This window comes from Pocillopora damicornis, chromosome 13, assembly GCF_964200805.1.
Source record: "Pocillopora damicornis chromosome 13, jaPocDami1.2, whole genome shotgun sequence".
Lineage (NCBI taxonomy): Eukaryota > Metazoa > Cnidaria > Anthozoa > Scleractinia > Pocilloporidae > Pocillopora > Pocillopora damicornis.
Genome location: NC_142682.1, coordinates 19,712,751 through 19,740,714, shown reverse-complemented (window position 1 = coordinate 19,740,714; position 27,964 = coordinate 19,712,751). Strand labels below are relative to the sequence as shown.

General features: G+C 37.8%; 1 protein-coding gene across 1 annotated transcript; it reads right to left on the bottom strand.

Moving 5' to 3' along the window:
- Positions 1-5: 5 nt before the first annotated feature.
- LOC113686841 (transcription initiation factor TFIID subunit 1) lies at positions 6-22,588 on the bottom strand. The gene is made up of 46 exons (XM_027204517.2): positions 22,449-22,588; positions 21,396-21,519; positions 20,779-20,925; positions 20,162-20,221; positions 19,771-19,959; positions 19,296-19,555; positions 18,307-18,504; positions 17,526-17,760; positions 16,489-16,700; positions 16,197-16,325; positions 15,680-15,812; positions 15,224-15,270; positions 14,278-14,451; positions 13,408-13,581; positions 12,975-13,082; positions 12,646-12,731; positions 12,177-12,291; positions 11,779-11,920; positions 10,690-10,820; positions 10,372-10,452; positions 10,132-10,281; positions 9,711-9,842; positions 9,229-9,307; positions 9,019-9,115; positions 8,656-8,779; positions 8,332-8,409; positions 8,051-8,066; positions 7,469-7,557; positions 6,968-7,098; positions 6,793-6,852; positions 6,580-6,670; positions 5,735-5,934; positions 5,334-5,386; positions 5,135-5,181; positions 4,991-5,032; positions 4,752-4,808; positions 3,913-4,005; positions 3,717-3,801; positions 3,524-3,591; positions 3,292-3,354; positions 3,132-3,188; positions 2,901-2,993; positions 2,373-2,457; positions 2,167-2,234; positions 1,466-1,730; positions 6-778 (listed from the first exon to the last, which is right to left on the bottom strand). The coding sequence occupies exons 1-46, from the start codon at positions 22,551-22,553 to the stop codon at positions 441-443; spliced, it is 5,511 nt and encodes a 1,836-aa protein (XP_027060318.2). The 5' UTR covers positions 22,554-22,588; the 3' UTR covers positions 6-440.
- Between the last annotated feature and the right edge of the window lie 5,376 nt (positions 22,589-27,964).

Genomic DNA, 27,964 nt, shown 5'->3' with positions numbered 1-27,964 from the left:
AAATGTCTTATTTATTATATTTTATTATACTTGTTTTATTTTACATATAACATGTCAAATGTAAATTTACATACCATGCGCTTTGGCTGGCCTTCTCGTACAGTTACCTTTGATTTACTATGTTGTTCTTTGTTGGTTATGAACAGCCAGCGAAATTGTCCTTCTTTGTGTCCGATTAAAATGACGCCCCTCTCAGGGAATCCAGTTGAAATAGAAACAGCCCATGTCAAATGACATCAACACTAGAGAGCACGATTATTGATAACTGGCAAACTATAAACAACACGGGAATCCCTCATTCAGAGATTTTTTTACCATGCAACTGCACGTGACGTTTGAAGCCAGGCTGACGTCATAGCGTCGATAGCAGGGAAAACAAACCCGATTCACAGGTCAACGAAAAACACGAACGAAGTTCTTTGAACTAACTGAATTGAACCTCAAAGATCTTCCGTTAATTCTTCCTTTATTGCTTCATTACTCTCATCTCCTCCGGGAGAAAAGCTTATCTGTTCTTCCTCTTCAATATCTTCCTCGTCCTCGTCATCTCCGTCACCGAACGGGAAATCATCCTCTTCGCTTTCGCTCTCACTGTGTTGAAGATCTAGTAGGATGCTTTCAAACTGCGACATTTCCTGCGAATCTTGCTCGCTTCCGAGCAGTTGTTGCGATCCGAAGCTCTCCTTCTTTGTGTAGCTTTGTGAGGTGCTTTCATCGTCGTCGTATCCCTCAATATCGACGTCTTCTTCTTCATCGAAATCAGCGTCAATTCGAGTTGCTAATGATAAAAAGAAGACCACAGATGGGTGATCAGTGGTTCCTGACCAAAGCTTTCTGCTTAGTAATTTAGGGGAATCGTTACAGTTATCGCGTTATTTTTGTTGATTTTGAAAGTGTTAGCGTTTCATTTAGCTTAGATTTCTTAACCAAGTAGGAGCAAATATTCGATAATTTTTAAGGATTTCCATCGAATATAACCTTCCAAATTGTGATGGGAAGGGAAGTGTGTACTTTTGAACAAAGAAAACACTTACAATTGGAAGGTGACGGAGGAAACTTAAATTTTGAAGAAAATAATGATATCGCTATCTCCCTTATTTTCTACTCCCTGCTTTATCCAACCCCATGTCCCCTTTTTAATCAAGGCACCCTCTTTAGAGCTCTCCCTGGAATGAAAACGGAAATCAGTATCTCTCCATACCACTGAATAAAGGGGGTAAGTTTCTTAAGAAACTGTGGTGCTGCGTTGGTGGGAGAGTACAACAGGGTAATTCAATATTATCAACTAAGTTGATAACGTAAATTGGCCTCCGTAAAGATTTTCAAAGGTGACGTTTCGAGCGTTAGCCCTTCGTCAGAGCGAATTGACGGTGGCTAATTTACGTTATCAACTCAGTAGATCATGCTAAGTTACCCTCTCCATACCACTGTTGTGTCCAAACAAATAAACAGAAATTTAACTAACATTGGTCTAGTGATGAAACAGGAGTACAAAGTTGTGCTCTGAAGTCGTTAAACTCCTCGCCAGTAGTGTCCAGTTCCTCTGATTCTATCATGTCCATCATGCTATCCTCTTCCTTTACTAAGCCTTCTGGGAAATCCTCCATGCTGTTCTCCGCTGACCACTCGGGTCCCGCTACCGAGGGCGGTTGGCTAGCGGCATATGATGAGGTGTCGTCGCCTGGAGTGAGTAAGATGTCATTCTCCCACTTGGACAATTGATCGTCATTCTGTGAGATAGCAAGGAACAGGAGTGAAAATGAAGAAAGGTGTCAAATTCATTTTTAAAAGATAAGGAAGAGAAAAAATAAAGATAGCACAGTGTAATCGACCGGGTGAGGGTAATCTCGGAGAGTAATGGAACTGATATTTGGACCATTGGGCAAAGTCCTCGACGACGTCACGTGAAGAGTTGTCCGCCAATGGAGGACTTCAAGACCTAACTCAAGACAGATTTTACGTAACACGTCGAGTCTATAGAAACTTAAGACAAATTAAACGAAAATTAACCACACATTTGTTCGCAAATAATTTTTCTGGCTAAATCAAACAATTCACGTAAGAAGGGCTCAGATTTTTTTGCGCCAAGCCTTAGAATCTCTCTAGGGTAAAATAAATGGAAAAAGAACTAATAATTTCTCGGCATAATATAACTGACTTGCTTACCTCTTTAAGGGCTTCATCACAAAACTGGACCAGTCTTTCGGCCATCTTTGAAAAGTCATGATGCTCTCCTGTCATAAAATTGCCAAATTTCAGTTGAAGTTACGCGTAGAGATGATCTCAATTACTTTTTATCACTTCCTATCTAGGACTATTCTCTCCCAAACTCTACACCGAAACAAGTTCTCGTGAGTGGCTATACGACCTACCGTTATAAACGACACTGTTCCTGTGCATCATTCGCATGTGTTCCATAAACTCTTCTCTGTTTTGATAGGCGTGTATCTGCACTTGCTGTCAATCAAGAGAGCTGGTTAGTCGTGCGAAGTTTTGCGAATCCTCATCAGCACTATGCCGCTGACTCAGTGTTAGAGCTAATCGCACCCAAGGTGACAATGTAAGTGGTGAGAGATAAAGATTGTTGTTGTTGTTGTTTGTGGCTTAACTGGTTAACCCTTTACATCCTAACATCAGTGTGCATATTCTCCTTACTGTTCACTATACATTTACTAAGGTGCTGACAAGGAGAATTTGTTTAACAATCAAGAGCTTCTTTTGTTATAAATTAGATCCTTTAGTTCTAAATTAGATCCTTTAGTTATAAATTAGATTCTCATGACCTCAATGTTTGAGGGGTCGATGGATTAACAAAGGCAACTAACTGATCTGCAGTATAGGCTAAGGAACAAACGGAAGGCGAGGAATATTATCAATAACGACGGAAAATTATGTGTTACCTGTTTAATTGTGAGAAGATCGATCGGTGTTTTTACCACGTCGTAGTAATCTGGCACCTGCTTAGCGCTGACAGGCTTTTGAAAAGGCAAACTCTGAGGAAAAAATATGTGAAAGAGGTAAAGTCTTCCATTAGGCCTGGAGACTCAAAGCTAGTTTTAATTAATGGAAAATCTCATCGAGTCAGACCTCATGAAGATCTAGCTCTCCTATATTTATAAAATATAACTTACATCTGGTAATGTTTTCAACTGCACAAGGAGATTTTCCAGAATGAACGAAAAGGCAATCTGAGAAGTTGAATAAATACAAAGTTACGATGGACATCAGAAAGAAGTAAAACCAGATATTTCCAAGCGTACTTAATTACATCTGCTTCTTTTGAATTGTTACCTGCGGATCGTCACTAAGCATGGGATTTATTTCTTTCTCCAACTGAAGAATTTCCTCCTCTTTCTGAGAAAAAAAGTAATTAACACAAATATGTTGTTATCAATCCACATGCAACACAGAAATGCAGGAGTTCATAAACTTAATTAATTAATCACATCTTAAAATAATTCAATTTTCAGCAGAGCACCAAATCACCGCAACCCTGCACAGATGTCGTGGGTGTTACACTTACATCCACCAAAGACTTTCTACAAACTTCCAACATCCTCTCAGCTGCAGCAGTAAAATCGTGAGTAGGTCCTGATAGGGCAAGAAAAAAATTATTTAAATTCTGGAGCAAACAAACGGGCGAGTAGAGAATTACAGTCGAACCTGTAAACGATTATAACTCTCGTTTAAAATAATGACATTATTTTTCGACTCACCATTATATAACACACTGTTTGCTTTGATTAAGGACACGTGCTCGAGAAAATCCTCCCTAGACAGATATTTACTCTTTCGGAGATTCTGACAATAAAAAATAAATAAGATATGACCAAAGGAAAAAGCTATAGAAGGAGGCTGGCAGTTTTCGGATGACAATCAAAGTTCTCGAAAAGATTTTTCAAAATCACGCACCTCTCGCATGGTTTGTAGATCCATGGGATTTTTAACAACTTTGTGATAATCAGGAACAGTTTTTGCTGAAACAGGCTGATGAAAAGGCCACGTCTATGAGGTAAAAGAAGACAAGTTATAAGACCTTATAGAAGCATTCAAATTGACTTTTAAATAACGAAAAGTGTTCCGGCATGCTCTCAGTTTAGCGAAGACACATTGAGTGACAAAAGTAGTAATAATGTAATTCATCTCTAATAAGTTACTTGGAAGTTCCCCTTTTCCCCAAAATAATACTGCCTGAGATTGGAGAACACTTTGTTAACACTAGACAACGTTAAAATAGCGGAGAGGCAGAGGTAAATAAAGGTTATAGAAAAAATTTAAAAAGGGAGTATAGAGTGCCAAGATTTTAGCCACTCTTTGTAGGTTTCCTTTGCTTAGAAGTACTTCTTGCCTGCCTGTACTTTGATCAGGTTTGCCTTTTTTTACAACATCAATTGTTGGTGCAAATGCTTTGGTTGAACTCACCGAAGGACAAATGAAACCGCGACTATTGATAATAACAACAATAATAATAATAATATTATTATTATTATTATTATTATTAATAAGAATAAGGACAAATAAGAATTGCAATAATAATCCAAATCCTGCATACACATCCCTGCCAAAAAAGGTCTTTCTGACATAATATACATGAAAAAATCATCATCATCGTTGTTTCTCTTGAGAAATCTTGAATGTAAAAAAGTGAACCGATAAAATGCTGAAAAACAAGTGACTTTTTTACAAACAAATCAAAAGTATTAAAACAACAATAATAACAGTTAATAAATAACCAGAAAAAATATACTCACATCCTCCATTTCCTTCATTTTACTGATAATTAAGTCAAAGAGAGCTTGCAGAGCCACCTAACATTGACGAGCACAAGAGTAAGTCAGAAGTTACAAAGGGAAGACAAGTAACAAATTGCCTCGTTAATCCAAATTTCAAGACCAATCATTGACCGATGATTAGCATGACCAGCGCATCGCGGAATAAGTTCGATTCTCAATCGAACCTGAAATTGCTGAAGGAATGAATAAGTAATTACCTCAGGATTAGCCCTTCGACGGTTAATTGATTTGCGTGGTTTCTAAAACAAAACAAAAAACAAACAAAATATTCAATTTTAGCAGGCGAAGATAAGAACAATTCTTCCGATGGTTAATTGAAATACTTCACTAAACAATCGTACCTTAAGATAATCACAATGCATGACTCCTGAACGTCTTTTTTTGCGCACTAAAAATAATTAAAACAAATCAAAACAAATATATATATATATGTGTGTGTGTGTGTGTGTGTGTATATATATATAGAAATAAAGAAACTGGAATTTGATAATACTCATTGCATAGTTATCGCATACGATAGATCGATTAACATTCTCTCACCAGATTCTTTCGGGAAGCGTAAAACAAGTGCTTTCCTTTTCAATTCGTTCGTTCTGGAGGAAAACAGCACATGACAATGAACAAATTTTGTCAAAAGTGAGGTTCGATCGGTCTTACTCCTTAATTACTTCGAGTGACTGGCTGACCACCCGTCGGCGAAAACTATCAGACGCAGAACCTGAACCCAGTCGACATGCTTCAAGTACTGATGCGAGTTTCATCTGCTCAGTACTCTTTCAAATGAAACTTAAAAGAAAAGGACTCAATTCTTTGAATGTCTCACTAAACTTAAAGTCCTTTAAAATAACTTTATAACTATGGTAAAAAGATCTTTTGCACAGCATGCAAGGCCGTGTATCTACCAGCAGACGATCGTGCTTAGAATTGTTTGATACACTTACTGATCAAGAAAAGCTTTTCCCAAAGTAATTTTCGTTCCTTCAACTTTCACCAAATCATCCTGTGGCATGTTGAGTTCCTCTTCAGCCACCTGTTCATCAGTCATGGCCACCACTACAGAAGCTGGATTCGCTTCTTGGTAGTTCGGACAATTCTTGTTCGTGCGCATGTGTCCTATTGCTCCACAAGCGCCACATTTCAACTGATGAAAATAGAAAGGAAAATAACTTTTGAAAAAATGAGTTGCAATTTAAGGTTCTTGTTAATCCCTTCTCGATTTTCATGTTCAATGGTCGTCACTGTTTTGAGAGTTTTGTTTCCTCAAAAATTTTCGTCTGTTATCAATGTTAGAGTCATATTTGTGAGTGCTTTCTGATTACGAATGTGATCTCTGTTTTTCAAACCTTCTGTCCTTTAGTTTTTTGTCACGGTGTTTTATTGAAAGCTATCTCAGATAGAGTACAAGTGTCAAGTGTTTCGATAACTTTTCCCATAAGCAGCTGTTGAAGATGTAATAGGCGGCAGTGCTCGGAAAGGGGCCGTAAGGCAAAACCCAAACAAGACAGACACAAGGTAAACAGATGGCGGTAAGAGGTTTCATACTTCGAGCAGCGGTAGATCGCTGGTATCCGGCTTTCAGGGAAACATTATGAGTGCGGCGTCAACTTCCAAAGTTAGAAACATCATTGTGACCAACAAGCGGGAATAGTTATTAGAAAATGAAGCAGCAAATAAAGCGGTGACAAATTAAAGGAGAAGATTTTGGGATTCAAGAATCTTGGTCCTTCCGCTCAGCGAGGTTGTTCCACTGTTATCCCTCAAACTTTACAACAATAAGTGTACTTACGTTATTTGGAGGTTTTTCTTTCTTCTTTTTGACCGGCTGTAATTTTTCTTTTTCTTGGTTTCGCTTTATCCTTCGCAACTGTTCTTGAATTCTGGAATTTCATATAAAACTTGTGTTATCTTTATTCCTTTGATTACTAAAAAACCAAAGGCAATGAGAGATATTCAACTGTTGGAAGAGTCATCCAACTTATCTCAAGAAACGTAAAGTTACCTTCTCTTTTCCCGTCGGATTTCCTCCTTATGTACCTCATCAACACTCGCAAACTGAGCTCTGCAAGAGGTCAACAAAATCAAAGAAGGTTGAGTGATGAAGTAAAATGTTTCTACAACATCATAACCTTGTTTGAACAAATTAAAACCACAGAAACAATCAACAACTGAAGTACTTGACACTCTTGTCCTTGTTCAGCTTCAAGTACGCATCAATAACGGCCTGGTTTTTGACGACTTCAATGCGAACAAATTCCTTTCCGTCCGGCGTTTTAAACGTTCGTCTGATACGAAGGCGACGACCAACCTAGAAGAAATTATAAAAAGAAAAATTGATAAAAACAACAAACGTCTCATTAAAAAAAGGAGAAGGAAGGAAGAACTTTTATATCAGTTAGAATTTAACTAGATTTATACAAATGTTAACATAATACAAATTACAATTTTCAGTTGAGCGTTTGGGATTTCTTACGTTGCTCTGTGATTGGTCCAGAAAACTCGCTCCTCTGTCTCAACCAATCAGATGCAAAACTAACACCAATCACGACTTGGTTGCCTGCGTTTTCCCGCGCTTTCGGCGGTTTACTTGTTTTTCTTTGAGTTCTCACTGGCTCTTCAGGATATCCTCCTTTCTTATTTATACATTCCAGTATTGACAGTCATTGCAATCTACTCACCATCGATGATTCGTAACTCGTAACTGAAGCTGTTTCATCCTCGTCTCCTTTACTATCTTTCTTGGCGCCTTCCTTTCCGCCCTTTTCGCCTGCGAGTTTATTTTCAAACAGCAAATTAGCCGAGCTCTCTTTTTGGAGTCGCGAGGGAACTTTATTTCGCGTAAATAAATTCAATTCAGTTTTCCTGCTAATAAGCGACATTCCCTTCAGAAAATATAATTAATCTCGCAAGAGGGAACCGTATATGAGAGATTGGTAAGGAAGTTAATCTCTTCACTCCGGCACAGGTTGTTTTGAGTTTCACGAAACTACTGTCAACTCATAAACCCCTGAGAGCGACTAGCATGTTATTTCTCCGTACAATATCACCCCTGAAGGTTAAAAGAATAAAGGAATTATCTCCAACTAAAGAAGCTCAAGATTGCTGAAAAAATTCTCCTTGTCAGCACATTTGGAAATGTATAGAGACCAGTATGGAGAATATGCATACCGCTATTTGGGTGTAGAGGGTAAAGAGATTAAGATACGATCGATGGAAACAAAAGTACATTCAAATGTAGGCAAATAAAATGGAAGCCTTACCTGCAGACTTGCCGTTCTGTTTACATGGGAAAAAAGAGGAGAGAATGTTAGAAATTAATGTTATGCTTCTAATAAGCATCAAAGGTAACACAGGAAAGGGATAACTACAATGTATTGCTAATGCTTTGCTTTCGCGTTATACGTTGTAACAGCATCTCGGTCTTTTCTTTTAAAAAAGAACCAGTAAGTTTCTAATAGGGTGAATCGTATCAACAATGCAATAAATAAAACGAAGAGAAAATATGGACATGATAATAGAGATGTTGACGAATGTTTCTTACAGATTCTTTGCTGGGTTTATCATCGCTCAGTAGCTTCTGAAGTTCTCTTCTCTCGGCCTCTTCTTCTTCGTGAGTGAGCTGAGGCAAAAAAAAAAACAATCACGTTAAATTTTTCACAGACTCATGAGAAAATTTCACAAGTTCCTTCAATCATAGGAGAACGATTGACTTCAGATCACAGTACGTTCTGTTTAGGCAATGAAGGTCTTTGTTAGATGAATATTATCTTCCAACATGACAATTAGTCTCCATTTTGAAGGTACATTCCTGCATATGGAACAAACTAAATTAAAGGACCAACTGTAGAAATAGTTTTAAACACACCTGCATACTGGTTTTCTTGTTGGCCAACATACTTTCCAGATTTTTCCCAAGCTCATCGATATCGCTTCCCTCATCACTGCTACTCTCCTCGTCTGTAGACAGGACCTCAGTTGATGATAAAACTCTACACGTAAAAAAGGGATTAAAAACATACTTATTTTATCCAGACCAGTTCTTACTAGGCTGGTGCTTCATTCTGCAAGAGTTTATCCTTGTTTCTGTAACATAAGACCACTACAATTATCGTTACTCCCCTCGGATGTAATTTAAGTCCATCGCAGGCAAACCGCTGACAGTTCACCACGCTCAGAACTAACTTTCAAGGTTTACAGGAATTTAGTAGCCAAAGGTCTTGTTGCTAACCTGTTTTGTAGATCAAATATCCGCTGACATTCTTCTTTGTAGCGTTCCTGATGTTCAGCAATTGTGAATCTTGATCCTCTGGCGAACTTGCTCATACCTGTACACAAAAGATATAAAAATCATCCAAACGTACATGACCTTTATGTTACTTACCATTTCATATAGCGTGACCTCACTGATTGACAGTAACGTGACACTAGCGTGACCTACCTCCTTCTCCAGACTTAGCCGCCTCTGTAGACATTGTGCGCACGACATGAATAACTTCCCATCTGGACAATTTTCGAATCTACACAAAGAAACAAAGAAGCTATCTGCTAAATAAGACATTGGGAGAGTGCGTCTCGAGCAGCTTCCCACAGAGGTCAGTGAGGCAACGGTGTGGTTTAGTTACGTGTTACAACCCTTATGGTCGTCTATTACCGGAGCATATCTGGCTTCGTGTAGCATAAAGTAACTGAAAATACTTCTACACCTCCTGGAAGGAATGCCAGTCCATCACAGGAAACCCAGTCCCAATCTATTAAGAGAGTAGTGTCTTGCCCGGGAACACCATACGATGACCCAGCCAGGTCTTGCACCAGGACTTTTCGATCCAGAGTCTAACGAGCTAACCACTAAAATACCATAAAATGAGAAGCATCACCGGGACACAAACTGGTAATATAATGGTACAAGATTAAGTGAGTTACCTCTTCATCTGATACTCCGAAGTTTCTGAGTACTTGTCGCGCTTGTTTCAAAGACAATCTTCTTAGATCAGCATCAGTCCCCGTAACTGTCTTTTGTTTTCGTATCTGAGGAGAGTTGGTGCTGGAATCATCCTGATCAAACCAGAAAGAAAGACAACAGTGTGTTTAGCACTTTTGCTAAATCTTCGAAAACCATAGTGACGTTGGCAAGTTTGACTAGTCGTTTAAAAAACAGAGCTCGAATACTAAGTAAATTAGCAATTCAGGTTGGCACAGAAGTGCCATGTTACATTTCAAAAACCTTGCGAAGTGTTTCTAGAGAGAAATAATAAAAAATAGAACCACGAATTTCTTCTCCTACTACTCTCGTCCTTCCCGCCATACAACAGATCAAAAAACAGTTCAATGGTCATTACACTACCTTATTTGCCATAGGCTTGTTAGGTACTCTAACGTATGAAAATCCCTCCCCACACCCAGTGGGGTCCGCAGATCCTGTCACAGCCAGCTGACACTTTCCTCTCATGGCTGAGATAAATGCTCTTGTGGTATTCCATGGGGCTGTGCGAACCTAGGAAAAAAGGCGAGTCGCACGTTTAGACTGACTCATAAATAAGATATTCCACATTTGAAGTGAATTTTCCATCTCATTAAAACCTACCTCGTCATCAATATTTTTGCTCTCTGGATCATCGTTATCGTCGTCGCAGGAGAACAGAGATTTCTCGCCATAACCAGCATCCTTTGAAAAGTTAAAAAAAAACATGAATGGGAAACTAATTCAGTAATGCTCAAGAAGTAAATTATCAGGATTTCTCCTAACATAGACAAACAAAAATAAATGACAAAAATTATCTGTAATGCACAATTTGTACGAGTAAGACCTATTTCAGCTGTACAGGGAGCAAGAAAATTGACTAGAGCCTTCTTTTTCTTCAGTCGCACATGGCTGTCTGATGAACAAAGGATTGAAACTCACCTTGAGTCTCTGTTCTGCAGCCAACATGCTGTAATATGCACAACACTGCTCGGGTGACACTAGGGCACGCATCTCCTCCTCCGTTGGCAAACGGAAATCATTCTTCAGTACCCACCAATTACAGTCAGTACCTAAGGTTACATCAGGATGAATCAGTCAGCTTCCACACCAAGCATGCGCTAGCTTTTCAATCAGCTAAATTTTTACCTTCTTTCAGTAAAGCTTTCATAACCATAACGCTATGCTATACTGTGTAATGTAATAATCTTCTTCAATACTTAACGCTATGCTGCTTTATCTAACACTGTTTTTCTTCACTTCATTCATAAAAAATAAAATAAACAGTTATATAAACTGCACACAGTGTATCACGCCATGGTATGCTTTATTACTATATGCTCAGCATAACTAACATAGGCTAAACTACTCTACTCATGACTGCCCTATACTCACTGTCAAAGGTAAAATTTCTGAACTCCATTTCCTGTGAATCTAAAATAATTGATCTCGTTAAGGTAATTTGTTCAACTTGCTAATGGCTGTTGTTTAACTTGGTTTCACAGACCTAATTCAACATCTACACTACACTGAACTATAGTGCAGTTGTAACGCATCACTAACTCGCGCCAGTAACACTGATACCCACGTAAGACTGAGTCAAACACGTGCGACTCACAAATTTACGCATCGCTCACTCACGCAAGTAATATTCACTCTCCCTTAAGACTAAGTCACGTTCATTCACCCACGTACTCACTGGATATAAAAGAAGTATCTTTGCTACAAACGCGAACGGAAAAAAAGGTTCCTCTGGTTTTGCTCGTTTTTTTTTTTTTTCAAACCAAAACAGATTTAGCAAAAATACAAGAAAATTTCTTCTTATCAAAATGAATGTAAAAAAGTATCTCCCAGTGAATGTCCAAACGGCTCAATGGTAGTCAGCAAATGTTTGACCCTTGCATTTGCCGTTAGTCTCCAACAAGATTCTTAATCGCCAAAGCTTGCGAAATCGCACCTGCTCAAGTATGCACCCTCTCACGAACGCGCCTACACACTGGTGGATAATTTCAACTACATAAATCGGCCAACCTGTTCTCTTAAAGTCGGCACAAAGTTTGAGTCGTTTTCTAATGCTGCTCTCGGAGTGCATTGGAAATGCTCGCTTGATGTCGTCCATCTTGATTCTCCTTGGTGTGTCTGGACTTTTCCAAAACAATCGATAGATGAAAATCTGTGAAAATATAAAAGAACCCACCATGCTATTTCCTACACTTCACAAATGACCTTCACAACAAGTCAGTCCGCCATCATGAGTTCGCCTCCTGGGAGGTCAGGCCTGCGGGTTAGGTTCTCCCAATCCTACAGCATTACGCAACGAGAGGTAATGCAACTCCAGTCCATCGCAGGGGGCCTTAAGGATCATATGATAAGGCACTTTAATGTATCTTGCTTAATTTCATATGACAATGGATGTCAATTCAACTTACTTGGAGGAAATCTCTGGCGTGAATGTTGGCTTTTTTAGAGTTTGGTCCTGGTACCTCAAACTTTGGGCATTCCTGGCCCACAGTGAAAATTGTCTTCACATCACGAATATGATACCTACGTAACACAAACAAAATAACTTATTTAATTGGAAGAAAACACCACATCAGAGGAATCTTTCTATGATGTTGTAAAATAATTTGTGACCATATCAAAAAGGGGCCCTTGTCCACATCACCCATAAGCTTGGAGCTGCAGCTATCATAATGAAGTATTTGATATGAAGAGATATTCTTTCGTCTTGCCATTAGCGTTGGACAAAGATAAAAAATTCCCATAAGGGATCGAGATCCTCACAACTTCGAAATTAGCATTCTGATGCTCTACCACTGAGCCGCAGAGAACTAAGTGATGAGGCAGGTCATTACTAGGAACAAACAAGTGAAGTGAAGATACATGTACAGTACTCACCCAGACGAATTTCTGATGATCAGGAAATCTGTCTCAGGTAATTCGTGTTGGAAAATCGGAGCTCTGAACAAGTTGCTCTCAATAGCCTACAAAAAGAGACAACAGTTCGACCTTTACAGCATAGAAATTACTAAAATCGAGTTCTATTTCTGTCTAAGAGAAGACAGTTCTAAAAAAGAACTGTTATCAGTCCTCAGGTTGTCGTAAATAACAGACACTGACACAGAAAATAGTGTTTTTCAGGGCCACCCTCATTCGGATGGACAAGCAACATAACCATTTACTGTAGAAATCATGTGTCGTGAATAATATATCATGTCGTGACCGACCTGTAAAGACTCTCCTGGTGCCAACTGGCCAAGAAATGGTGATGTCTGATGTACTGGAACTGGTTCTCCATATTCATAAGCTGGCATACTCTCATCCTTGCCTGGTTTCTAAAGGTAATACATCGTAAAAAGTACTGGTACGTGAGAATGAGCTAGAGGTAATAATCATTAAACCTTCACGATAAAATAAACCCTCTAGCACACACGATACGTGAAATTAAATGAGCTAAGTATAGTCTTCTTTCCTTGAGTGAGAAGAGCATGGCTTTTTAGGAGCATGCGCGAGAGAGTCTCCCTACCGGTCTGACTTCCTTTCCACGTACACCCCACCCCCGCCCACTCCCCCATGCGCTGCCATACTACGCAGGATATAAATGATCATGCTATGCCACTTGCAGCCATTAATTCTAGCTGATAAAGTTGTTTCCCTTACCCGTTTATAATAATTTCTGATCTTTGCATTCATGCCAACAGCCATGATGAGTGGTGGATATTCCTCACAGTACTCAAAAAACACCAAACTGCCGTCCATTCCCGTCAAATCAGCTGGTGTTCTCATGAAGAACATCTCTCCTCCTCCAGATGCCAGGCGCTCCTTTTCACGTTCCTGAAACAAGAATTCATTAAAAACAAAATCATGTTAGACCGCCTGTGGAGTAAGAGCTAACAAGGCTAAGGATTATCTTGGTTTCCAATGAATGATGCAACTTTGAGAATAGCTTCTCTCCCTTGATGAGAAGCTTGTCCATCACTAGCAAACACCTACACGTCACCGTACCGTCCCTTCTTGTCTCGCAGCTCGTTCATTTTCCTGAATAGAGAGATGCCTTGTGACAGCAAAGAGTTTGAAATTGTATTTTAGATTGTCCCAAGATTTGCTTCACAACTCTCCTTGATTGGTTTAGAAATCTCATTCCCCCCTTGGTAATCCTAGAGGATTCCAACGAGTCTGGCTATTTTAAAACCAAATTCGCTTGTAGTTTAATAGATTGCGCTAGTGGTTTGAGGAAAAAAAAAAAAAAGGAAAGTACTTTGATTAATAGCTCCTTGCCGGTTACCTCACCCTCCCAACCCCCCAACCCCACCCCACACCACCCCACCTCACCCCCACTTTTTGACAGGTTTCCCTGATGTTTCCCCAGTTCTCATTTATATTCCTGAGACGGGAGAGACAAATAAGAGTAAAGTGTTTTGCTCATGAACAAAACACAATGACGCTTCTAAGGTTAAACCAGAACCTTTAAATCTCTACACATAAGTATCCTGCATCTCTTATGAGTGAAAATCAAACTAGTTCACTGACCCTGGCTTTCTTCTTGATATGCTTCAGTAGCCCATATACATTATGTCTTCCAGGTTTGGACAAGGGTCCATGACCAAAACCCTTTAGAGGAACACGATGGAAATGACGCAAATCCAACGCAACCATGTAAGTGGGAAAGTATGGTCGCTGAAGTTCTATGGCAGGCAGTGAATGCTGATGAAAATGAAGGAAGAAAATATTCAGACATCTGACTCACACTGACAAGTATCTTTAAATAGAACTAAAGCCCTAGTTTATTTTCTTGGAATTCCTGTGGAAAATTCTTTCAAATTCTATAAATTGAATGCAATTTTACTTCAAATGTATTTATGCTTTACACCTTCTATTAGCGGTTTATATCAAATCCAGGGTCAAAATGATTTCAAACTATTTTTCTATAAGACAGAGTTTTTTGCTACTCTGGTTTCGACACTCCTGTCTAGTGCCTTCACCAAGGTGATCTGATCACTGCAACAAGAGGTCCTTTTAGATCACTCCTAATGAGGGCACTAGACAGGATTATCAAAATGTTGGGTCTATGAATTGTAAGTTATCCATCACATTTATTAAACCTTTAAACCAGAGTAGCATCAAACCATGTCTGATTGTCCTCCTGGTTCTCTTGTGAACTTTAATAAATCTTACTGTACTATAATTTGATGTCTTCTTCATGCAAAATAAAAAGTCCTTGGACAAGGGGGAACACTTCTCAAATTAATTTGGAATAATTTTGACTCAATCAATTAAAATTACAACATGGATTCTAAAAATGTACATACACATTTTTTCTGGATGTGGACTATTTCAGAATGGTTTTTAGTAGGAAATTAAAACAATTTACAAATGTTGACTTCGTTCATCCTTGAGTAAACAATACAGAGCATTGATCAAAATATTTTAGAGGGATCTGCACCTGTACAAACTTAAAAGGAAATAAAATTCTGACCTGGACAAGATTTGAACCTCCACTTGTATCCAAAGATGTTTCAGCAGCTGTAAACAAACAAGAAATTTATCACACACAGAGGCAACTTACTTTCTCCTAACAGTTTTCATATCTAATGAAGCCACCAAAGTATGAGAATTGACAAACTGACCAATCTCTTAACAAATTTAAAAACAGAAAACAGAGGGAAGAATTACTTTTCACATCTAAGGAGTTGTTTAGCTGACACGTGAATGAAAGGTAGCACCTGGAGCCCCAAAAGTGAATCAAAAACAAATTATCCTTCCCAAATCAAAGCAAATATAGATTGAAATTATTATCAACTTAATTTGGTTTGATACTACACCAAATTCTCAGCACTAAAAAAAGGCAAGACATGTCTAATTGAGGGAGGAGAATTTGTACTCAGATCTTGGAAATAAAAGATTTGAAAATGAGGGTTGCATAAACACTCACTGTTCTTTGCACTGTAATATTCATCATTTGATAAATTAAACTTGTTCTTCAGCTGTTCCTCTGATTTTCTCTCCACATTTTCATCCTCTTTAGAGTTGTTCTTTCCCAAAAGTAGTTTAGATTTCTTAGCCTCCTGGTAAAAAGAAATTTCATAAATAAAAGTGTTTGGTTGAATAAGAAAAGTCAACCAGGATGTTATATTAAGCATCAAAGAAGTAATCTTGTCACTGTTTTTGCCTGCTTTCAGCCAAGTGTAGTCTGCTGGATCTTTCTAAAACACGAAGTCATTATTGATGACATCCAATAATCTAGTATTTAAGAAGTGATTTACTTTCCTATAATTTGGCATATCAGCTGATCGAAACCATTTTTACTTGTAGCTAACTCATGGTCTTTTAAGCCTATGAGGACTAACTGACATGCTGATTAGAGCAAGCTTACCAAATGTGAAAAGAAAACCACAACAACAAATTAGCCAAAAGCAAATGCCAGGTTTAACAGGTGATCTTAAGTCTACCTTTTTAGGAGTAAGTGTTGCTGTATTCTCCTTTACTAGTGGACCAGAGTCCTCTGGGATACTCAGAATTATATTTTCATCATTTGGATCCAGTCGCATGATAGTAGGAGAGGGAATTGATGGCATGTTCTAGAACACAATTAAAAGCATATGATTACATTGCATATATGTATGTATCCTTCTGTTACATGTGGTAAGAAGTTATTACATCATTTCAGTGGATTTCTAGGAACTGAATTGAGATATGAAGCTCATGAATATCATTTGAGAAATTGGAATAAAAAATAAATACCTGTGAATCCCAAATGATCTTATCTTCCCAATCGCCATAAACAAGTTCTGAATTTTCCACTGGGAAGATAGAGTACCATTTTGAAGATTTCTGATTATTATTTTCCTCTCCAGCACCTCCTGGTTTGTTGGGTGGATTCAGGAAAGTTGTATTAGCTTTGATTGCTGAGGTTGTGTTCTTCAAAAATGTTTCAAGTCCAGGATGCCGTACCCCTGTGTAAAAAAAAAAATGGAAGTTACACATCTCAACTGCACATTAGAAGTGCATTTGACACATTGTGCTTAAGAAATAATTTGAGCTTCAAATCAAAATAATTTTGTTATCCATTAAGAAATTAATATCTTCCTTCCCTAAAAATTTATTTCAAATATAAGGAGTAAAATCTTGTAGCACCAACATACCAATTACACTTCACTTTTTAGTACATAGCTAACATGATCTTCTATTTTAATTTGGAATGTTTGAAAAACGATTTTTCACCATCAGTCATTATCACGGCTAGCATCTTAAGGCAGAAACAAGCAAACTTAGAAAATCAACCCATGTTACAAGTCAATTTTTTAATGTAAAAAAGTTATTTATGCATAACTGGCATAATATTCTGTTTAAATTTGGACTCTTTGAAAAAATCACTTTGTATCAACAGTTGTTATCAAAATTAGCCTCCAAAATAGACACTGGCAAAGAAGATTAAAATCCACCCATATTAACCCATTCACTCTCAAGATGTCATTAGTAATTCTCCTCACTGTCTGCCATACAATCCTTGTCATGTTAGTTCAGAGAATTTGGTATTGGATTGACAAATAATTCCCTAATTGATATTTTTCTTTGTTCTCATCACTTGTCTGCAAAATATTGTTTTGTTATTATAAGGGGAAACTCTGTCCTGATCACTGATGGGAGTTAATTGCAGCATGAAACTCTTTTATATAATACAAATGAAAATTTATGGTTTCCATGTTACTAAAAAGTGCTATAAGAAAATAAGAAAAACAAAAACTAAATCTAGCTTTACTAAAATATTTCATTTGTACCAAGTTGTTGTAGTAACTGCTCCTGCTGAGCTGCATAAGCTTGAGCTGTGCGCGTTGTAGCTGTTGGTATCCACCCTGCCCTGGCTTGAGCTTGGAGGTTAGGTTTTACATCATCAAGAGTCCAAATGATGTCATCCTCCCAGTTGACTTGGGCCACCATTTCAAAACATTCATCAGGTGGGAGGGAGTGTGGTGATTTGGGGGATACTGATGAATCTACATCATTCTCTGCTTGCTGTGAGAAGGAGCAAAACAAAACATATGAAGTCCATTGCAATTTCCATTCAGTTGTCCTCAACATACAACAGACTTCTTTTATGGTTTAACCCTTAAAGTCCCAGAAGTGATTAACATGTAGGTTCATCCTACAGCATCCATACATTAACTTTAAGTCTAGCAAACAGGTGTGAGAATACTCAAACTTATTAGGTAGAAGTTGTCATCTTGATCAAATACTAAATTCTTTTAACCAATTTACTAAAAAACTGTGTAGCAGCTAGAGGATAGAACTAACAATCTAATCTTGAGAGTTAAAGGGTTTAAAGAGAAACTCAGACAATCAGGTCTTCTCTTAGCTATGAGATTGCCCCAGTCAACACAGCCAGCAAACAACCTCAGAGTGCAATGTGCCTCAACTTTCCCCAGTCAGTAACCCCTATGCCCTCTATCACTCTCCCCTTCCAAAAAAAGGAGATATACAACTTTGACAGTGTTAAAGTCTCATAAGGAACTATCCTAAAACATCAACATTTCAAAAGCTAACCATAAACTTTGACTTCACCTCTTTTAGCTTCAAACCATAATCTAAATTTGTTCCATCCTCATTCACTCCAAGCATTTCATACCAAAGAGCTGCTGGGCCATTGCGCCACTCACATGCACTTTTCATTGTAGCATCCTGGGATCCAGCAGAGTTCCAATCACCAATAGAATCCCTCAGTTCATCAAGGGTTGGCTCCCATGGTGCCATTAATTTGTCCTACAAGAAGATTTCAAAGGTGTTTTGTCACAATATTTGTAAAATCCCTTTAGAATGGATAGAAAACTTAATAACCATTTCACTCCCAAGATCTAAACTATAATTCTTGACACTGTTTTCCATACAATTCTTGCAATTTAAGCTCTGGGAATTTGGTGTCCCAGGTCAATCAATCAATATTCTAGCTTGATATTTTTATCTTAACATCACCTTTATGCTTGAAAATGAGTAGTTACTGTAAGGAGAATTTCCTGTCTGGTTGATTATAGGAGTGAAAGGGTTAAAATAATTGTTTACTTTAATAGATAAACACCAGAGGCAACAACACACCAAAAAGAAACAAGGATGGTTTAGGATTGAGAAGATGAAATGTTTTCATATATCTTTTTAAATATGAACCGACCCTGATGAAGCTCTGTTCAATGTCCACAAAAGTATCATCTGGATTTATCATACTCTAGGGTTTGTTCCAGTGCCAGTTGTATGCATAAAAACTACAAGCAAGGCTTCCCCTTAATTTTATTTCTACCTGCTCCACCCTGTTTCCAATTTTCCTCTCGGGAGTGAATAGACAGGGGAATGAAACCCATGCTTAGTTTGCATCAGTTTTTGTCAAAATTTGGCTAAACAGGATAACATGCACTTCACATTTGTGCCTATAAGAAGGGTGATCTTTCAGAGGGAGGGCTTTTACTAAATGAAGCCATTAATTCAAGGATTTAGCATCTATGTTTGGTAATCTAAAGGACTTCTAACTGTAAACAAAACCTATGTTTTTTCAGTTTGTTTACCTCATCATCAGACATGCAATCTTCAGGTGGAGGACTGGGTGGAGTTTTCGGAGGCTCAATCCCAGTCTTTTCATCATCTTGTTTTTTCTTTTTCTTTTTCCTTTTCTTAGCATTACGCCATTGCTGAGGCATTGATGAAGCTTTTGCTGGGCCAAAGAGACGGGAAAACCTTAAAACCTGTCCAGGACGGAACTCTGGAAACAGATCTGTAACTGTTTTTCCATCATGAGTGGTGAGTTTGCCATCTTTGTTTAATAGGTCTTAAAGGTAAAAATACAATAACATTTTAAAAAAATAGCAATTTGTTTGAGAACACATTTGAGTCTTATATTACATGTTTTGGTACATGTTTTGTTTAAGACCAAGACAGCAATACATATTGTACAAAAGTTTCAGCACAGCACAAAAGTTCCTTTCCAAAGAAATTTCCTGTGAAAGGCAGACAAACAGTTCAAAGAATTGATACTTCATCTACCTGATCCAATTGTTCCAGCAAGAGGGGTGGCAAATGAGTCTTTATTGGTGCTGTCAATCATTCTGGCACCCTCCCCTGATTGGGCCACAGACACCTGTGGGGTGGGTGGTGGAGGCATGGCCAATCTGTCCTGTTCATGTTTAGAAAGTGTGGAAGCCGCAGGGACAATAGTAGGTAACAGCAAGTGACCTAGTTGGTAAGAATAGTTATCATAGAAATTTCAAGCAGGCTGTATACTAAACAAATTTTAATATATCAATAGACTAAAATGATCTTTCCATTATAATCAAAATAATAACATTATTATATCAGTCAAGTATTCACATCAAAAGTGTCACAGTCACTCTCTACTGTATTTCATTGATGATACAATGCAATCAAGCAAACAAACCTTTATCATTCTGTGTATTATCCACATTGTCAATGCCAGTATCATCATAGTCATCATCATCTAAAATTTAATCAAAACAAATTATAACATAACTAGTAAATTTGTGTAATCAAATTCAATTGCGCGAGCGTACTTCATATTCTTATTGTACACACTCATGACGTCAGCAAACAAATCCCTCAAGAAAAAAATGTTTGATTGGGTTGAAAATGTTATAAAACAATTGGTTCATATGTCAGCTGTGCGTTCAGCAAGATATGAAGCACTTGGGAAGTTTGGAGAGCACTCAAGAAGCTAGAGTTGCTCTCGGCTACGCCTCGAGAAACTCTTACGCATCTTTTGTGCTCTCCAAACTTCCCGTGTGCTTCATATCTCGATGAACGCACGCTGATGTATGAACCAATCGTCAATTATATTGACTCATCTCCCTAACAGTTCATTACCACATTAAATTATTGTAACTTTGATAATTTAATCCCCTTCGATAAGCCAAGGTACTTTTAAGGAATGCAACAAAAAATATGTTTAAACAAAAATGCAATGAAAAGACAAACAAAAACCCAATGAAGGAGAATGATGTTTTGATGAGAACTCTACAATTGATCAGTGTAACTTACCAGCAGTGCTGGTGTTCTGCTTTTGAGAGAATATGGACACAGCATGTTTGTAATACTTTTCCTCCTCTTCCTCTGCTAGTTCGGAGATATCACTGTAGTCTGTAGCACTTGAATCCTTCTGAATCCAGCCTTCTGAAAGGGATTTACCTGTTGAATTTTCAAAAAATTCCAAGTAATTTTAGGCATAATAAAAGTTACTACAGCCACTTAATTTTTTTAGATGCTGCCAGAAAAGGAAAACACTAAGCTTACCATGTTTTTATGAAACATTTAGCTTAGGATCATTGAATAGGATACTAGTCCATCACAGATTACTTTCAAACCTGCCCAGCATCTCAGCAAGTTTACAATAACACAATAATTATTCTAACTGGTTTAGCATGAACCTGTCAAGAAATATAGCGACATCCATTTTAAGAGGATGCTACACTAGGTATGGAAGTGTGAAAGCCTAGCTGAGCGGTTCTTTAGCAACATGACTCAGATTATCCAGATTCTAAAGAGCAAATCATTACACCTTCTGCCTAAAACGCCATGCAATTGGAGCGAGACCCTTCTATCACCTACTCACTATACCGATCAGATATTAAACCAAAAGACACCAAAATATATCTTACTGCTGCTTCCCTCGCCCAGTGGCCCGGAATCATGATTTGGTGAATTGCCTTCCTCTGCGATGTCTTGAACAAGACTCCCAAGGCCACTCAGAGAGCTCAACTGAGAAAGATGGCGCCGTGATTCCTTGAAAGAAATTTAAACAAAAATTTTAATTCAATTTAAAACAAAACAATCCAAACCCAATGTTAAAAATGAAACTGACTATCCATGCCAAACTAAGGTCACACTGGCTCAGGGACAAAACGTGTGCATTGCATTTGTCAGCTACATGTATTTATTTTATTGCATTTACATTTATATAGCACCATATGCATTACTCTATAACACTTCATAATCTTGAAAAAGAAAATCAAAGAAATGCACAAATAAAAAATAGGTATTTACAGAGATAAAAATGTAAAATGTACAGGAAAGAGGAATAAACAAGTAAATGAATAAAAAAAAAAAACAAAAATGCACATTATGTATATAACTACTGCAAGTAGGCCTCTTTAAATAAAAATTTATTTAGCAATTTCTTAAAAGTGTTGATGTTCGTGCATGTCTTCAGTTCTTTCGGTAAGGTATTCCATAGTTTAAGTCCCCCATAGCCCACTGATCTTCACCTCATTTTCTACTTAAAGAAATGAAATACAATTCATTTTTCTTCTTCCGATTTCTATCAAAATCTCCTACAGCTACATGCAACATTGAACCTTTCACTCCCTTCGTCATACAACAGAACATTAGCAGTTAAATCGCACTTCCATCGGCTTATCAGTTGTTGATAATAACCTTGGATACATGTAAATCTTTCAGTCCTTATAGAAAAAGCTTAAATGCTGGGAAAGGGAGAAAAAAAATCAACTTGCTAAGGCAACAGAAGAGTTTTCCCATATAATGGACAAAATATACCTTTTGTCAAAGAAGAAAAAAAAGAGAAATAGCGATCAAAACAAATCGTGTTGAAATGTATCCTTGTGGGTTTCAATTTGTTGAGTAGAAGTCTTGAGGCCATCAAGTAGGTTAAAAAGAAATATATCTACGATCGACTCATCAGAAGTGTAAATTACCTCATCTAATATCTCTGTGTCTTCAAGCTCGCCTTTCTCGTTGATATTTCCAAATAAAAACCCTGTTAGATTGAGAGAGCCATCTTCGTCCTCCGAGTCCGCCATGTTGGCGACGGAGCGCTAAGATATGTGGGAAAAACATTTAGTTTCCAGCCTCTCTGTGACTCCCTTAGTTGTCTACTAATATTATTCCGGCACGCTTGACCAATGCAAATGAAAACTGTCGCCAGGGCGTCAAATTGACGTAGAGCACATATTTCTTTTCAATATATTAAATTATTTTTTAAAATAAAATCTTTGTAAAACTCCACGCTCGCAGACACTAATATTCACTCGCACGCCAACATAACTGGTCTGACGGTAAATCAATATATTAGGGGTGCTGTTCGAAGAAAAAAAATGACAGTTTATTCCGGTTGTATAAGTAAAAATCCGAAGAGGCTCGTCTTTTTTCGCCTAGTGCAATTCACATATAGTGCAGAGACGGACAAGTCAACATCTAAAGGCGCGACTGTAACCACAAACTTATTTAGTTTCTGGGTGGAGAGAAAGGATGTGTGGGCGGAGATGCATTAATAAGAAAATTTAGCTTTCAGAGCGAAGAGGGGCTTTTAGTTTATTTTCTAAAATTGGCAAATTAATCAGTCCTTTTGGTTCAGTGTCAGGGTTGGATTCATATTGGTGCAATTCTATCAAGGGAACCTTTCGAAAAAGAAACATCCGTATAAGAGGTACTTTCATTACAAAAGTTTGGTTATTTTGGGCACGGTCGGTAGTTGTCTGTTTTTATGTTTATCTGAGATTTATAAAGTCGCAATCACTCTAAAAATAAAATTGCCTTAATTAGTCCATTGTTTCAGAATATTTGTCGGATCAGAGCGTTTGTGAGCTGCGTGGCGTTAAAGGAATTTGTTACCTTCTAAGATCTCTTGGGTGATCTGGATCGTGATACCTCTGATTTCCTTTTTAGGTATAAGTACTCTTTTATCCGTTTAAACCATGTTTAACAGCTTAGATTATCATTTCCTGGCGCCACTGGACTTTATGAGTCTCATGATTGTTGTCAGTGATAATTACACCCCTCTCTAATAAGACTATGTATTTAACCCCTTAGATTGCTATTTTAACAAAAATATTATTTTTGGAGGTCTCAATATTTTGGACAACAGCTGTTCATTGACCTATTTTCTTCGTAGATCAAGTTTGGACCCGATCCCTTCTATTACGGTCTCTACCTCTCTCTTCAATTTGCATACCACACCTTAATTGCAAGTCCTGCGATGAAAGGGCCGAAATAACATGAAGGGCGAATTTCTGGAGGCGCGCGTGCAAGCAGGAATTGTTTTTCCTGAAGTGGTCTAAAAAAAGTTGCGCTTTATTTACATGAGAGCGAACATGTAAGTTAACCTGTTCAAAAATTGCGAGGCCTGTTCAATTGTCTAACGAAAATGGTAAACCAGATAAATATCTCTTTACTGAAATCTCGGTCAGTGGAGACGAGTGTAAGCTGGTGCATGAATGACTCATTTACGAAAGAGTATAATGTACCAAGCCGTTAACACTGAGGCTCATTAGATCGAAAGTTTAAAGCACACTAGAACTTGAATGAGGGACATGCGTTGCTCGATCTAGTGCTTTGGCGGTACGCAGCGTAATAGTTTATCAGCTGTGCTCTTTTGGGGTTAGCGAGGTCCGCAGATGATTCGGAGCCACTCAAATTTTTATCGGTGCTGCAGTTAAAGAGGTGACGCGACCCTCAGCTCCAGCGGAACACAAAAAAAAGGATCGCAGTTGCTGTGTGCCTTGTATTGGCTGATACTCGACCAGAGTGGCTTCATTTCTCCAATGCATTAGATCGAAGTGCCGCTGTTGGCCTTTATACCAGCTCACAGTAAAATAAAAAAAGAGAACAACAGCGAAGAAAAAAAGGGAATGAAACCAGGAAGAGTGCGCCTCTAACATTACGATCTATTCGAATAGAACTTCTGTAAACCTGTACGTATATAAACCTGTATTCATATCTGAAGGTACACACTAGGTCGATTCCCGCACGTATCAGCATGTTTTCTTAATGTGACAAACACCTGGCTTATAGATTTGAATTCACCGATTAACAGATTAAGAAAAACATGTTTGCTGAAAGTCTTAGCCAGTGCACTGATTGGTTAATCCGTAAACAACAGCTAAACAGATTTCCATTTTTAGAGGCTGTTGACTGTGTCAGTTTGAAGAGCATAAGGAAATTCCACGCTAAAAATATTTTCGGAGAAATCAGGACCAACAGATGCGGATCTTAGGAAAGTACCGCCCCCTTTCCAGTTCCAACATTCCTTTTTTTTCCCTTTTTTTTTCTTTCCTTGTTTGATCAAGTATTGTTTAGTTATTAAAAAGGCGCCTTAAAATCGACGAAAACCTCAAAATCTGTTACAGCGATCAGAATATGAATGTTGACCCCTATGGCGCTCACTGAGTTTTCTCAACTTCCTTTTTCGTTCGTGTTCCTCTCAAAAAAATATATTCATATAATGACTCAACAAATAGTTGATGGGAAGAGGGTGGTATTCGCTATGATTTCATTCATAAACTTACTCCGTCAGGACCAGGTAGTCCACGCAAACACTTGTATATTATCCCACAATTTTTAAAAAAAAAACAAAACAAAACAAAACAAAACAAACAAACAAATAACTTTACCCAATGAAATGAGAATAAAAACGGAACATATAAGTTAGGCAATGCTTTGATAACTTCGGTTGTTTCAAGATTTTTAAATCCATGGTCTTAAATTAACAAGTACGGGAATATATAAACATTTGTGAGAATTAAAGTTGTTGAAATATAGGAGGCATTCCGTGCTCGGTATTTTTATATTTGTTCATTTTATACAGGATGTTTACCCAAGACATAATGTTCTGTTGGCGGCAACTGTTAGCCGCAAAACAACTTGTCACATCCGGAAAATACAAGTTATGGCTCGCTTGCGGCGCGAATCCTGGAGAGCTTTTTTAATTGTATATTAACATGTATTATTAGTTCCGGAAATGAAGTTTCAACTACTGACGATCTTTTTACGATAAAGGAGGAACCCTCAACGCGTTTTTTTTTATTTGCGAGGCAAGCATTATCTGAATTTATAGCTTGGAAATACTTCATCACGTAGAGCAGGTTAGTATTTGATTATCATTGGAGTTGTCGCTTCACTAAAGGCAAGCGGCGTGTGTATTTACACCTCCTCACGACAGATTGAATTTGAAATTTTGTGACACGTTTTGAATCTTGAAAGATTTCAGCTAAACATCTTGGGTCTGTTTCATAACAATCCGTGTATGTCGTCTGTATTCTTATTCACCTTAGGTTGGTTAGTGCCACTCTCAACTGTTTTTCTATTCTGCCTAACTGATCATGATTTTGTTTTTCTTGTTTACTTAAACTTCCTATAAGTTGAGAGCAGTACTATAAATCGCTCAACTCTGTAAATCGTAATTTAGAAGCTCAGGTATTTGGGTAATTTGCCAACCCAGAGTCTGACCCAATGACTCATTTTTTTTATTATCATTATTTTTTTCCGTGTCGTTGTTAGGTTTAAGAGATCCACTTACAGAGACTGCAATATTCAAGACGTTTTGTCTTTTGCACTGCTCAGTTAGAAAACAGTTGCTTAGTTTCGGCATAAGCTATGTAGAGACGTAGAAGCCCGAATTTCTTGCCGAATCTCTTTGTGAACTACTGAGTGAGGAGCCAAAGGATTTATTTTAGACTTTACAACATAACATGATACGAACGATTTTGAAATGCTAAGGAAGGAAGGACGCCCTCGATCCTGCTTGAAAGATTGAAATAACTGACCTTTTCTCAAAGTTATTATTTTTTTTGTATCAAAACAAATCAAATTTAGTGACTAATATTGAAAGCTCACAGTTACTGAGTTGTTACAAGAACTTTTGATGACAAATTTTTTATCGCAACAAACTCAGCAAGGATTTTCTTAACTGACCTAGCTTTCGAAATGAAGCGTATGATAGCAGTCTAATAAGCTATTTGAATTGATTACGAAGGATTCAGAAAACATGTAAAACAATCTATAGTAATCGTTAATCGATTTTTTACCTGTAACAAAACAATTTAATTCAAATCGAGCCATTTTCAGTTCATCTTACCGCCAGATTCCTTCAATAACGAGGCTATGATCTAAATCTTAATAGACAATTTCCATTTTGCTCTAAATGTGCGTTCATCAATCATGTCAAATTTAGGTATTAAGAGATTAAAAATTCGGTTTTTAAGCGCAACCCCGCAAAGCTAATCCCAAAAGTAAGCAACAATTACTGCTCACAACCTCAATTGGAATGACATCCTTTTGTCAAATTTGATTTTAAAATGTGGTACTTGCACTTAAACAAAGCATCGCCATTAAAAACTCATAAAAAAAAGAATCTGTACGCGGCGCCAAACTTCCTAACAACTTGATGTCGATTTGAACGCCTTCACTCGTGTACCCTCTATTCACTTTGAATTTGTAAAACAATAGCTAATGAGCTCTCTAACCCGCTACTACTAAAGTGGTGAAAAGCATAGAGGCTTTGATAAGCTTTCGTTCGTTCAAACCGCGGTTGTCAGATCCTTTGGAATTTGCGCTTGATAGCGACAAGAGCCAACCGACTGGCTTCAACTTATCACATTGGTATCGCTACCAGATTGATGACTATCTCAACCTTGTAAGTTTTTCCCGCTGTATTTTTAAGCTTAATCCTTAACTAGATATCTATGTTCTCTGAGGTCTGGTTTGGATTATTTGCTCGTTTGTAGAGCGTACGACCCCAAACAGTCCTTCTCAAAGACAAACATGTGGAGAACACATTTGTCTTACTGGCTTCACATATCAACCGACTCGAATGCTATTTTAATCTCAATAGCGAGTTAAACTTCGATCTATTTGTCATTATCTCGCAAGTTTCGATCGTTTCCAAACCCATAGGAGATGTTATTTTAATTGTTGTTATTTCTGACGATTATTTAGTAATCACTTCCTCTACAAATAAACACAAAACATTCCAGTGCAATTTTCACAGTTTCCATTTCCACCGTTTACCTCGACGTTTGTCATTCAAACATATTACTATAATTTGCGCTTGTTCCTCACGTAAAGACTTCAGGGAACATCGTTTAGCTTACCTCTACAAGCACAAAATACTTTCCAGTTTTATTACTCGATTCATTTGTCAAGATAACTCATAGAAACAGCGTGAGGTGTATAAAAAAACAAAAATTGGCGAAATAATTCTTTCTCTCCATCAGGTGGTGTTTCGCAACTTGTGACATCATTGCATCTTCGCGCTGTCTTCGTCCCAATTGAGTATCGTGTGTCTATATACGATACCGATATTTTTGACGTTATCAGTAGAGGTCGGAGCCTGTATCAGCCATCAGAGGTGAAACAGTCGCAATTTCATTTGACATCGAAACAAAGCTGTTTATTCACTGATACTTCGAAGTTGCATGGAGAGGAGGGATGTAGT

Excerpts from the sequence above, each read along its gene's own strand:
- LOC113686841 (XM_027204517.2), bottom strand. The coding sequence starts at position 22,553 with ATGGCGGACTCGGAGGACGAAGATGGCTCTCTCAATCTAACAGGGTTT. Across the intron at positions 16,326-16,488 it reads AGATCATTTGGGATTCACAG|AACATGCCATCAATTCCCTC; the intron begins GTATTTATTTTT and ends ATTGTGTTCTAG. Across the intron at positions 6,671-6,792 it reads ATCCGACGGGAAAAGAGAAG|AATTCAAGAACAGTTGCGAA; the intron begins GTAACTTTACGT and ends ATGAAATTCCAG.